Here is a 12,432-nt window from a genome sequence, read left to right as displayed (position 1 = left end):
TCACACAGCTGGCAATTGGCGGAGTCAGGATTTGAAGCCATGACCTCTGACTCCAAAGCCCATGCTCTTTCCACTGACCCATGCTGCTTCTCACTGTACTCTCCCAAGCACTTAGTACAGTGCTCTACATACAATAAGCTTTCAATAAATACAATTGACTGACCCTTGAGGCCTTGGAACTCCAGGTTTGAAGATGAAGTTGACACACAGTGGCAGGGTAGGGAATGTTTTATTGGGGTTAAGCTTCAGCATTCCGGGCACCGGAGCTGTGGGTTGGTGAGGCGGAGTGTGATTGTATGACCTCCAGAAACACTTTAGACAGCTTTGGCCAACCCCACACGCTGGTGGGCTCGGTCGAAGATGCTGTAATATTCCCTAATGAAGACGACTCCCAGGATCCACTGGCCCCCGGAGTCACCCTCGAAGCCACTGTAACAGATGCCGCCATTCTAGAGAGATGGGAGTAGGGAGAATGCCTTGCAGGGTGGGAATTCTGGATCAAATGCCCCAGGCCTCAACCGCTTTGATCTCAAATAATAATAATTGTGGTACCTGTTAAGTGCTTACTATGTGTCAGGTACTGTACCAATTGCTGGGGTGGATGCAAGCAAATAGGGTTGACACACTTCTGTCCCATGTAAGTCTCAAAGTCTCAACCCCCATTTTACAAATGAGGTAACTGAGGCCCAGAGAAGTGAAGCGGCTTGCCCAAGACCACACAGCAGACAAGTAGCGGAGTTGGGATTAGAACCCATGACCTTCTGACTCTCAGGCCCTATCCGCTATGGCATGCTGCTATTCATCTTAGCACACTCATCATGCTACTCTTCTAATACCAACCCAGCCGGCACACTTCGCTAACATAAACGTTCCCACTGAACTCATCTCTGCCATCGTCTGTGTATTATCTGCCCCTCGAACTCTCAAGGCAGATCCGCAAGGCATGCTTACACAAATCTGTGCAAATAATTTGAACCCTTGGGCTGGAGGAAAGCCCTAGGTTAGGATCCCACCTTCCCAAGCCGGTTCTGATCCCGGCTCGTCCACTTGTCTGCTGTATGACCTTGGGCAAGTCATTTAACTTCTCTGTGTCTCCATTCCCTCATCTGCAAAATGGGGATTAAGACCGTGAGCCCCAAGAGGAACAAGGACTGTGTCCAACCTGATTAGCTTGTATCTACCCCAGTGCCTGACACATAGCAAACGCTTAACGCCTTACCTCCTTCCCCTCCCCACAGCACCTGTATATATGTATATATGTTTGTTCATATTTATTACTCTATTTACTTATTTATTCTACTTGTACATATTTATTCTATTTATTTTATTTTGTTAACATGTTTTGTTTTATTGTCTGTCTCCCCCTTCTAGACTGTGAGCCCGCTGTTGGGTAGGGACCGTCTCTATATGTTGCCAACTTGTACTTCCCAAGCGCTTAGTACAGTGCTCTGCACACAGGAAGTGCTCAATAAATACAATCGAATGAATGAATGAATGAATTAACAAATGTCATTTTTAAAAAAAGCCAAGAGGAAGATGGGTGGTCATTTGGAGACTTCCATAAAGGGAATTCTCACCCCAGTCTTGACACTGTCCTGCTCCAGCCCGGCCATTTGAATGGTCAGAATCCTGATTTCCCTTACACAGACTCTATAGGTCAGGAGCCAAAGTTCATTGCAATTCTAGTGTCATCAAAATACTCCATGGCAGACCTCAGTTGGGGTGAAACACTGGTCCCTTTCCTAGGTATCGTCCCCGTCAACTTCATTCAAGTGCCAATTGGGCCTTCAGTAAATAGCAGGGCCTACTGGATAGAATTGAGGCCTGGGAGCCAGAACGACCTGGATTCTAATCCTGACTCCACCACTTGTCTGTTGTGTGACCTTGGGCAAATCACTTAACTTCTCCGTGCCTCAGTAACCTCATCTACAAAATGGGGATTGAGACTCTGAGCCCTATGTGAGACAGGAACTGCGTCCAAACTGATTAGCTTTCATCTACCAAACCTAGAGCTTAGAACAGTGCTTTGCACATCATAAGCACTTAACAAATACCATTATTATTATTGTTATGTACTGGTTTGGCCCCCTCTCATCAGTATAAAAGCTGCAGCCTTAAGGAAGGGACCCCTGAGCCCCTTGGCAATGGATTTGCAGAAGCGAGACCCTACCTCGTTGGTGTAGGTGGTGGCAGTCAGTGGATACTTGACGCCGTCGATATGAAAGACGACATCAGGCAATCGTTGCAGCTTTCTGCAGTCCACCTGGTACTGAGGAGATGAAAGAAGAACCTCTCTGAGGGCAAGACAGAGCATGGCACACAGAGCTGACACTGGATGCACAGAGCCGACTGTGAGCCCACTGTTGGGTAAGGACTGTCTCTATATGTTGCCAATTTGTACTTCCCAAGCGCTTAGTACAGTGCTCTGCACACAGTAAGCACTCAATAAATACGACTGATGATGATACAGTGGCAACAGCCTGAGTCCTCCATTTCCCACCTTATAGACCTTTTAGACTGTGAGCCCACTGTTGGGTAGGGACTGTCTCTATATGTTGCCAACTTGTACTTCCCAAGCGCTTAGTACAGTGCTCTGCACACAGTAAGCACTCAATAAATATGACTGATTGATTGATTGATTGATTATAGCTGACCTCGGCCCCATTCCCATGATGCCAGATCTCCCATCAGCCCCTGCTCCACCCTGGAAAGGACTCAAATGGGATAGCGTGAGGCCATCTCAACTTTTAACACGTTAAGAAAGTCACCATCGGGGCCTCAGTGGTGACTTCTGGGAGTGTTGGTCTAAGCCATGAGGCTCCGGAAATCCTGCCACTCCTTTCATGGTCTTCATCGGTGTTCTCACCTTTTATATATTTCGCCTCACCTCTCTTCTCTCCTTCTACAGCCCAGCCTGCACCCTCTGCTCCTCTGCTGCTAACCTCCTCACTGTACCTCGTTCTCGCCTGACCCACCATCGACCCCGGGCCCATGTCCTTCCCCCGGCCTGGAATGCCCTCCCTCCGCATTTCCACCAAGCTAGCTCTCTTCTTCCTTTCAAAGCCCTAATGAGAGCTCACCTCCTCCAGGAGGCCTTTCCAGACTAAGCCCCCTTTTTCCTCTCCTCCTCCCCATCCCCTCTGCCCTACCTCCTTCCCCTCCCCACAGCACCTGTATATATGTTTGTACAGATTAATTACTCTATTTATTTTACTTGTACATATTTACTACTCTATTTATTTTGTTAATGATGTGCATCTAGTTTTATATCTATTTATTCTGATGACTTGACACCTGTCCACATGTTTTGTTTTGTTGTCTGTCTCCCCCTTCTAGACTGTGAGCTCATTGTTGGGTAGGGACCGTCTCTATATGCTGCCAATTGTTCTTCCCAAACTCTTAGTACAGTGCTCTGCACACAGTAAGTGCTCAATAAATGCAATTGAATGAATGAATGAATATTTTTGATTCACCTTTCCTTACGTGTCAGTCACCAGCCCCCTTTCCCAATTTATTCTTCAATTGTGAGCCCCTTGGGGGCCAGGGACCATGTCTACATTTCATCCTCTTTCCCAGTGCTTAATATAGTGCTTGGGTGAAAATGGGGAATCCTCGGCCGTCTGGGCTCGTGACCTCACCAGTCCATTCCTGCTCTTCGTGGCCCCAATCAGGTACTGGATGCCCACGATGTCTGGACTGGGACCAGCTATCAGGGAGGTGCCAGTGTCCAGGATGGCTTGGCAGCCTCCTCCGCAGGCCACAACTCGCCCATCCACAGTGATTCTGGAAATCAAGAGGTGTCCAAGGTCAGACAGGCTGCCCACCCCATCCCAATTCCCGCCACCCTGAAATAGGCCCTGGGTGCATGCAGTTTAAGCCCCACAACATTCTGGGACTTTCAGTACAGAGAAGCCAGGGTGCCGCAGGATTCGACCCCCAACACCTCTTTCCCCCCAACTCCTGAAATCATCACCAAGAAGGGACGGGAAGGGAAGGCCAGAAGCGATCGGGCCTCGGTAGCCCAGTTTTCCACAAGACCAGGGTGATCAGCCTATGGACAGAGATGGGATCCTACCCATTCCAAAGGGTAGTTGACTTCAGATCAAGTCCGGGGGATAATGGGAGATAGCAACCTCAGGCTAGCCTACTTCCATTGCAATCCTGCTGAGTTGAAGTTGCTTCTTGCCAAATACAGAAGAATCCCATTCGATTGTAAACTCCCTGAAGGCAGGGACTGTGTCTACCAACTCTATTGTATTGTACTCTTCCAAGCTCTCAGTACAGTGCTCTGCACACAGTAAGTGCTCAATAAATACCACTGATGGACTGATTGATTGATTGATTGAAACTACTCCTGTTGAGGTGGCTGGTGGGTTTTTGGGGTTTTTTTAAGGGAATTAATGTTATTTGTTAAGCACTTACTTTGTGCCAAGCACTGTTCCAAGTGCTGGGTAAATGCAAGTTTATCAGGATGGACACAGTCCCAGTCCCAAATGGGACTCACAGTCTAAGTATCTTGAGGTAGGGATATTAACTAAACCCTTATGCTTTAGGAAGCCCGTTAGACTGTAAGCTCCTCAAGGGCAGGGAGTGTGTCTTCCATGTCTATTTCAATCACCCTACTGCTTAGTACTGTGCTCTGCACAAACAGCAGTTGCTCAACTAATACTACTCCAGAACCCCCTCCCAAATGTTTTGCTTTGGCCATTCTGATTTTCCCAGCCCCCTTTCTTGTTTCTTTCTCTCTGGATCCTCCCAATTTCTGCAAGTCCTTCCAAAACATCAACTCCAAAATTGACAGCGAGCCCTTCGGCCGCCCACCTTCCACCCCGACTCCCTGGCTCTCCACCCCTCAATTTCCCCACCTCCCGAAGGTGGGGTGGAAGGGAGCTGGGTCTTTGACTAGGAGCTCAGCGGTACTGGTACTACTCACTCGTCCACAGCAATCTGCCAGTACATCGCCTGGGTAACGGGCATCCAGTGGATTGGACTGGTGTAGTGGGAGTCGTTGATGGCCCCGAAGGTGATCACGCTCTCGTTGCTGCGCCTAGAAGGAATGGGAAGTGATGTGGTAGTTCTTCCAGCAGCCCCAGAGGGTTTCCTGTCGGGAGGGAGGTGGTGCTGGGAAGCTTCCTACAAAGAATGCTCCTCTTTTATATATCTAAATGCTATTTATAAATGGTATTTGTTAAGTGATTACTATGTGTCAGGCACTGTAATAATAATAATAATAATAATGGCATTTATTAAGTGCTTACTATATGCAAAGTACTGTTCTAAGCGCTGGGGAGGTTACAAGGTGATCAGGTTGTCCCACAGGGGGCTCACAGTCTTAATCCCCATTTTACAGACGAGGTCACTGAGGCACAGAGAAATTAAGTGACTTGCCCAAAGTCACACAGCTGGCAATTGGCAGAGCCGGAATTTGAACCTGTGACCTCTGACTCCAAAGCCCGTGATCTTTCCACTGAGCCACACTCTGGGGTAGATATAAGCTCAGGTCAAGTTGGACACAGTCTTTGTCCCACAGGGGGCTCACAGTCTTAATCTCCATTTTACAAATGAAGTAAGTGGGGCACGGAGACATGAAGTGACTCGTCCGAGGTCACACAGCAGACAAGTGGCGGAGCCAGGATTCGAACCCAGGTCCTCTGACTCCCAGGCTCATGCTCTACCCACTAGACCATGCTGCTTCTCTTCCAGGACTATTATTCCCACCTAGTCTGTCCCGATCAACATTGCCTTGACTAGGGCGTTGGTACACTTTTGAAGTTTAGCATAGGTTTTCTGTCAATATCCGGACAGGATCTAGCTGATTTTTTCTTTCATTCTGAAATGCAATGAAGAGGAATGAACAATGGATCTAATCATATTTGTAGGCATTTTTCTTGTATTCACTACTTCCTGCTTGGTGCTAAAGAACTTTTCCATCACCAGTAGAGAAGAGAGAGGATTGGGAATTAGCTACCAAGGGAATTGGACTGATGACAACATGACAATCCTTCCCAGACTAAGCCCCCTTTTCCTCAGCTCCCCTTCCCTCCCCTTCCCCCCAACTCACCCCTTTTACTCTACCCCCACTCCGTGCACCACATCACTTGTGTATATGTGTACATATATACTGTGTACACATATACATATGTATACATATATACATACACATATACATACACTTCCTTGAGGAGGCCTTCCCAGACTGAGCCCCCTCCTTCCTCTCCCTCTCCTCCCCCCTCCATCCCTCCTGCCTTACCTCCTTCCCTCCCCCACAGCACCTGTATATATGCGTATATGTTTGTACGTATTTTTTACTCTATTTATTTATTTTTCTTGTACATATTCTATTTATTTTATTTTGTTCGTGTGTTTTGTTTTGTTCTCTGTCTCCCTCTTCTAGACTGTGAGCCCACTGTTGGGTAGGGACCATCTCTATATGTTGCCAACTTGTACTTCCCAAGTGCTTAGTACAGTGCTCTGCACACAGTAAGCGCTCAATAAATACGATTGAATGAATGAATATATATTCTAGACTGTGAGCCCACTGTTGGGTAGGGACCATCTCTATATGTTGCCACCTTGTACTTCCCAAGTGCTTAGTACAGTGCTCTGCACACAGTAAGTGCTCAATAAATATGATTGAATGAATACATTTCTATAATTCTATTTATTTACATTAATGCCTGTTTACCTGTTCTGATATATATATATATATATATATATATATATATACATATCTATATATAATTTTATTTATTTATATTAATGCCACTGATGCCTGTTTACTTGTTTTGTTGTCTGTCACCCCCCCCAGATTGTGAGCCCATTTTGCGCAGGGATTGTCCCCTTTTGCTCCTGAATTGTACTTTCCAAGTGCTTAGTACAATGCTCGGCACACAGTGAGCACTCAATAAATGCGATTGAATGAGTGAATGACAGCGGAGGGTCATGGTCTCGCACGCAAGGCCTAGAGCGGCTCTTTCAGGGAATGGCAGGAGAGCTTGAGGAATGTCAGGGGGAGGGTGTTCCCTGCAGGAAGCCCCACCCTGCCTCACCCCAGCTCAGGGGGCTGCAACTCTGACCTGCTCAGGTAGATGGAGAACAGACCTTGGGAGACGAGGCCTTCCTTCATCATGTGGTCAAAGACTGGCGTGGCCTCAGAGGACGAGAGGGAGGGGTAGGCCAGGCCCAGGACGCCGTCGAACGTGGCGTGGGTGAAGATGCCGCCCAGCTCTTGGGTGCTCAGGCCAAAGGCCTGCTGGGTGGCCACCAGGTCCGAGATCTGTCCAGGAGACAGCAGGGGCAGCCGGATTAAGTTCCCAAAAAGAATGGTCCCTATTTAAAGTGCTCACCCTGGGCACCGGCGCAGGCGATGACCACCACCAGTCTTTCTGACACCACTTCACGCTGGACCCAGAGAGACGTACTGCCAGAAGAGCAACCCCCAAGCCTCCCATCTTGCGTTACATTCTAGCCGGAACATGAAGTGAAGATTTGGGTTGCAGTAAAAATACCACTGATTGATGGATTGATTAAGAGATAGTCAATCCAGCCCGCAGCACTTATGAACATATCAATCAATGTCGTATTTATTGATCACTTACTCTGACCAGAGCACTGTACTATGCGCTTGAGAATCATATCCTTTACTCCACTATTTCCCCTATCTGTAATTTATTTCACTGTCTACTCCTGTAGAATGTAAGCTCCTTGTGAGCAGGAATCGTGACTTCCAGATTTATTGTATTTGTACTCTCCTAAGTGCTTAGTATAGTGCTCTGCACACGGTAAGTGCTCAATAAATACCAGTGATTGATTGATTGATTGATGAGGTCCCTCCAACAAGCCTTGGCCATTGCCATACTGGCCACCCTCTTGACTTTGACCTGGAAGGTCCTGGTTATTTTATAGCTGGTTGAGGTTAGCCCAGGTAGGGGACGAGGGGTGGGTTCTCACCCAACCAGGACTGTTGAGGATGGATAAGTCCTTGCCCCTCCTGACTCCCCCGATCCTGACCCCTCCAGCCTCTCCTGCTGCACTTTCATTCATTCATTCAATCACATTTCTTGAGTGCTTACTGTATGCAGAGCACTGTACTAAGTGCTTGGGAAAGTACAATACAACAATAAATAGTGACATTCCCTGCCCACAACAAGCTCAGAGTCTAGAGGCAGGGAGGCAAACATCGATACAAATAAATAAAATTACAGATATGCACATAAGTGCTTTGGGCCTGGGACATGAGAAGAGCAAAGGGAGTGAGTGAGGGAGCTGCACAAGGGAGTGAGAGATGAAGAAAAGTGGGACTTAGTCTGGGAAAGTCTCTTGGAGGAGATGGGCCTTCAATAAGGCTGTGAAGCGGAGGGGAGTAGATGACAGTCAGATTAGAGGAGGGAGGGCGTTCCAGGACAGGGGCAGGACGTGGGCCGGGGTCAGTGGCGAGACAGGCGAGATCGAGGCATCATCATCATCATCATCATCAATCGTATTTATTGAGCACGTACTGTGTGCAGAGCAATGTACTAAGCGCTTGGGAAGTACAAGTTGTCAACATATAGAAACAGTCCCTACCCAACAGTGGGCTCACAGTCTAAAAGGGGGAGACAGAGAACAAAACCAAACATACTAACAAAATAAAATAAATAGAATAGATATGTACAAGTAAAATAAATAAATAAATAAATAGAGTAACAAATATGTACAAACATATATACATATATACAGGTGCAGTGGGGAAGGGAAGGAGGTAAGATGAGGGGATGGAGAAGGGGACGAGGGGGAGAGGAAGGAAGGGGTGAGAAGGTTAGCACTAGAGGAGTGAAGCGTGAGGGCTGGGTTGTAGAAGCAGAGAAGCAAAGTGAGGTAGGAGGGGGCAAATTGATGGACTGCTTTAAAGTCAATGGAGAGGAGTTTTTGTTTGATGTGGCGGTGGATGGGCAACCAGTGGCATTTTTTGAGGAGTGGGATGGCGTGCTCTTAGGTAATTGGATATTCACTTTGATATTCACCCCACCCCAGCCCCATACCACTTATGTTCATATCCTTATTCTCTGCCATTTCTCCCATCTGCAACTGTTTTAACATCTGTCTTCCCCACTAGATCATAAGCTCCTTGTGGGCAGGGATCGTGTCCACCAGAGTTGTTACTCTGCTGGGCATTTAGTACAGTGCTCTGTATACAGTAAGCTCTCAAAAAATCCCACTGATTAATGGATGGATTGATTGTCCCTAGCCTCCTGAAGACTCACATAGGTTCCTGAGCAGTGAAGTAGTCCCGCTATGGTTCGGTCTGAGTCCCAGATAATTAACACAGAGATCCTGGTCCCTCCTAGCTGCCCAGGAAACCCATCCTAGCAACCAGCATGTGAGAAGGCCAGCAAGAGGCAAGGCCTGAAATCTCTATTCTGTTCATCTTTACCTTGAGGGTGTCATAACCCAGGAAGCCCTGCATTCTGCCGTCACTGTAGTAGATAGACAGAGTCTTTCTGGTGTCCTGGAAAGTGGACGAGAGGTAGGGATCATATCTCCTGTGGGCTTCTGAAAGAGAGACAGGCCCCCCGCCCAACCCCAACGTGCAGGTGAGTGCTGTCTCAGGATGCACCTGGCCGCATGCTGCAATTTGTACCCAGCCTCTGCCTGATTCCAACCCGAATATTCAGTAAAAGCCTCAGGGATGCCTTTCCAGCCTTCCCCTCCTCCTCCCTTTTCTCAGGGAAGGACCGAGAGAGTAGCAGAAATGAAATCTGATGTTCTTCATGATTTGCTCACCCCACCTGCGTGGGCGTGAGAGGCTCAGAAAGAAGCTAAGTCACACCCTTTGTTTCTCCCTGCGGGCTCTGTGTCCACCCTTGGTTTCTCACTACAGGCTCTGTGCCACCCTGGGGTACTCACTGCAGGCGTGGCTATTGCAGAAAACAGAGGGCACCCAGAAGTCAGAGGATCCGGTGTCAAACACCACAGTGAATTCCTGGGGTGGAGTCCCAATGGAGATGGTGCCAAAGTACTCTGTCTGTGGACAGAGCAGTTCTTGTTTCAGGATCCAAAAGACATTTCCTTACTAAGCCCTCATTTCCTTTTCTTCCACTCCCTTCTGTGTCACCCTGACTGGCTCCCTTTATTCATCCACCCCCTTCCAGCCCCACAGCACTTAAGTACCTAGCCATAATTCATTTATTTATTCATTTATTTATCTATATTAATGTCTGTCTCCCCCTCTAGACTCTAAGTTCATTGTGGGCAGTGAACGTGTCCATTATAGTGTTATATTGTACTCTCCCAAGCACTTAGTACAATTATCTGCATACAGTAAGCACTCAGTAAACATGATTGATTGACTGATTGACTTATGAGAGAGGAGGGCACAGTACAGGGGTTTCGTTTTGAGGTACCAGCCCAAGAGGAGATTACCGTTATTACCACTGCAACTACCACTATTACTACTACTACTACTATTACTACTACTACTACTACTATTAAGACTGTGAGCCCCCTGTGGGACAACCTGATCACCTTGTAACCTCCCCAGTGCTTAGAACAGTGCTTTGCACATAGTAAGCACTTAATAAATGCCATTATTATTATTATTATTATTATTATTATTGTTATTATTACTACTGCTACTAGTACTACTAATCCTAGAGGAGCAATTCAGAAGAAAAGACCAGAGTTGAGCAAAGCAGCTAAGGACAGGGCAGGAAGTTGACTGTCCCGATCTTGGGCAGTTGGGATCATGCTCATCAGATGCTCACTATCCCCCCTGTGTACAGAATAGGTGGAATAATAATAATAATAATGGCATTTGTTAAGTGCTTACTGTGTGCAAAACACTGTTCTAAGCACTGGGGAGGTTACAAGGTGATCAGGTTTTCCCAAGAGTGGGGCGGGGGGGGGCTCACAGTCTTCATCCCCACTTTACAGATTACATAACTGAGGCACAGAGAAGTTCAGTAACTTGCTCAAAGCAGGCGAACAGATGGAAAGTGAGACAACAGGAAGGATTTTCTGTGATCACCACAGTTACATAATGGATATCCAGGGAAGAGAGTTGAGGAGCCCATTGGTCTGGATTGGTAGCGGTACTGTCCTTCTGGAGGGCTCGCCACTCACCTCAAGAAAATTAGCCAGCGGCTCCAAGCCTTGGTGCCCACCAGCAAGGGAGGAAGGGAGGTATTTGCTGCCGATGTCAGTCCTGTGCTGCTTCAGAAACTCTGCCAAAAGGTCATTCTCCTCCAGGACTTGCCTCAGTGACAACCCCTTGTGCAGGGGGATCCTGGGGACAGAAGCAAGACCCCAGTCACACTTCATTGGATCTAGACTGTAAGCTCACTGGAGGCAAGGAATTTGTTTATTGTTATGATGTACTCAGCTGAGCGCTTAGTACAGTGCTCTGCACACAGTAAGTGGTCAGCAGGGATTGTCTCTCTTTATCATACTTTCCCAAGAGCTTAGTAAGTGCTCTGTACACAGTAACACTCAGTAAATATGATTGAATTTAATCATTCGGTCATTTATTGAGCACTTACTGTGTGCAGAGCACTGTACTAAGCACTTGGGATGTACAAGTCGGCAACATATAGAGATGGTCCTTACCCAACAATGGGCTCACAGTCTAGAATGGGGAGACAGATGACAATACAAAACATGTAGACAGGTGTTAAAATCGTCAGACCAAATAGAATTATAGCTATATGCACATCATTAACAAAATAAATAGAATAGTAAATATGTACAAGTAAAATGAATAGAGTAATAAATCTGTACAAATATATACAAGTGCTGTTGGGAAGGGAAGGAGCTAGGGCGGGGGGGGATGGGGAAGAGGAGAGGAAAAAGGGGGCTTAGTCTGGGAAGGCCTCCTGGAGGAGGTGAGCTCTCAGTAGGACTTTGAAGGGAGGAAGAGAGCTAGCTTGGTGGATGTGCGGAGGGAGGGCATTCCAGGCCAGAGGAAGGACGTGGGCCGGGGGTTGACGGTGGGACAGGTGAGAATGAGGCCCAGTGAGGTTAGCGGTGGCAGAGGAGCAGAGGGTGCGGGCTGGGCTGGAGAAGGAGAGAAGGGAGGTGAGGTAGGAGGGGGTAAGGTGATGGAGATCCTTGAAGCTGAGAGTGAGGAGTTTTTGCTTGATGAATGAATGAATGAATGAATACAACTGAATGAATGAATGACACATGCCCCTTTGGGAGTGGAAATCCTCTCCAGCCTCCTAGAACCTTTCCTGGTCCTGGTGGGCTGGGAGGGAGCAATTCCAGTGTAACCCCAACAGTGCTCAGTGCTTAGAACAGTGCTTTGCACATAGTAAGCGCTTAACAGATGCCATTATTATTATATGATACCTAGTTCTCAAGGGCTTATGGGAAGCAGCTCTCACATCCAAGGAAATTGATTCAGCATTTTCTCCTGGCTTTCTCATGTTGGGCTCTTCTCTAACACTTTATTTCATC

At 47.3% G+C, this 12,432-nt stretch overlaps 1 protein-coding gene across 1 annotated transcript; it reads right to left on the bottom strand.

The window, feature by feature from the left end:
• Window positions 1-314: 314 nt before the first annotated feature.
• On the bottom strand, window positions 315-11,298 carry LOC119930423 (chymosin-like). The gene is made up of 8 exons (XM_038748751.1): window positions 11,101-11,298; window positions 9,886-10,003; window positions 9,413-9,531; window positions 7,077-7,276; window positions 4,934-5,047; window positions 3,639-3,783; window positions 2,171-2,269; window positions 315-449 (listed from the first exon to the last, which is right to left on the bottom strand). Exons 1-8 carry the CDS (start codon window positions 11,296-11,298, stop codon window positions 315-317), a joined length of 1,128 nt encoding a protein of 375 aa, XP_038604679.1.
• Window positions 11,299-12,432: the final 1,134 nt, after the last annotated feature.

Source organism: Tachyglossus aculeatus, chromosome 7, assembly GCF_015852505.1.
Source record: "Tachyglossus aculeatus isolate mTacAcu1 chromosome 7, mTacAcu1.pri, whole genome shotgun sequence".
In the NCBI taxonomy this organism is placed as follows: domain Eukaryota; kingdom Metazoa; phylum Chordata; class Mammalia; order Monotremata; family Tachyglossidae; genus Tachyglossus; species Tachyglossus aculeatus.
Note: the sequence above shows the minus strand (reverse complement) of the source record. Positions and strands in the feature narration are given on the sequence as shown.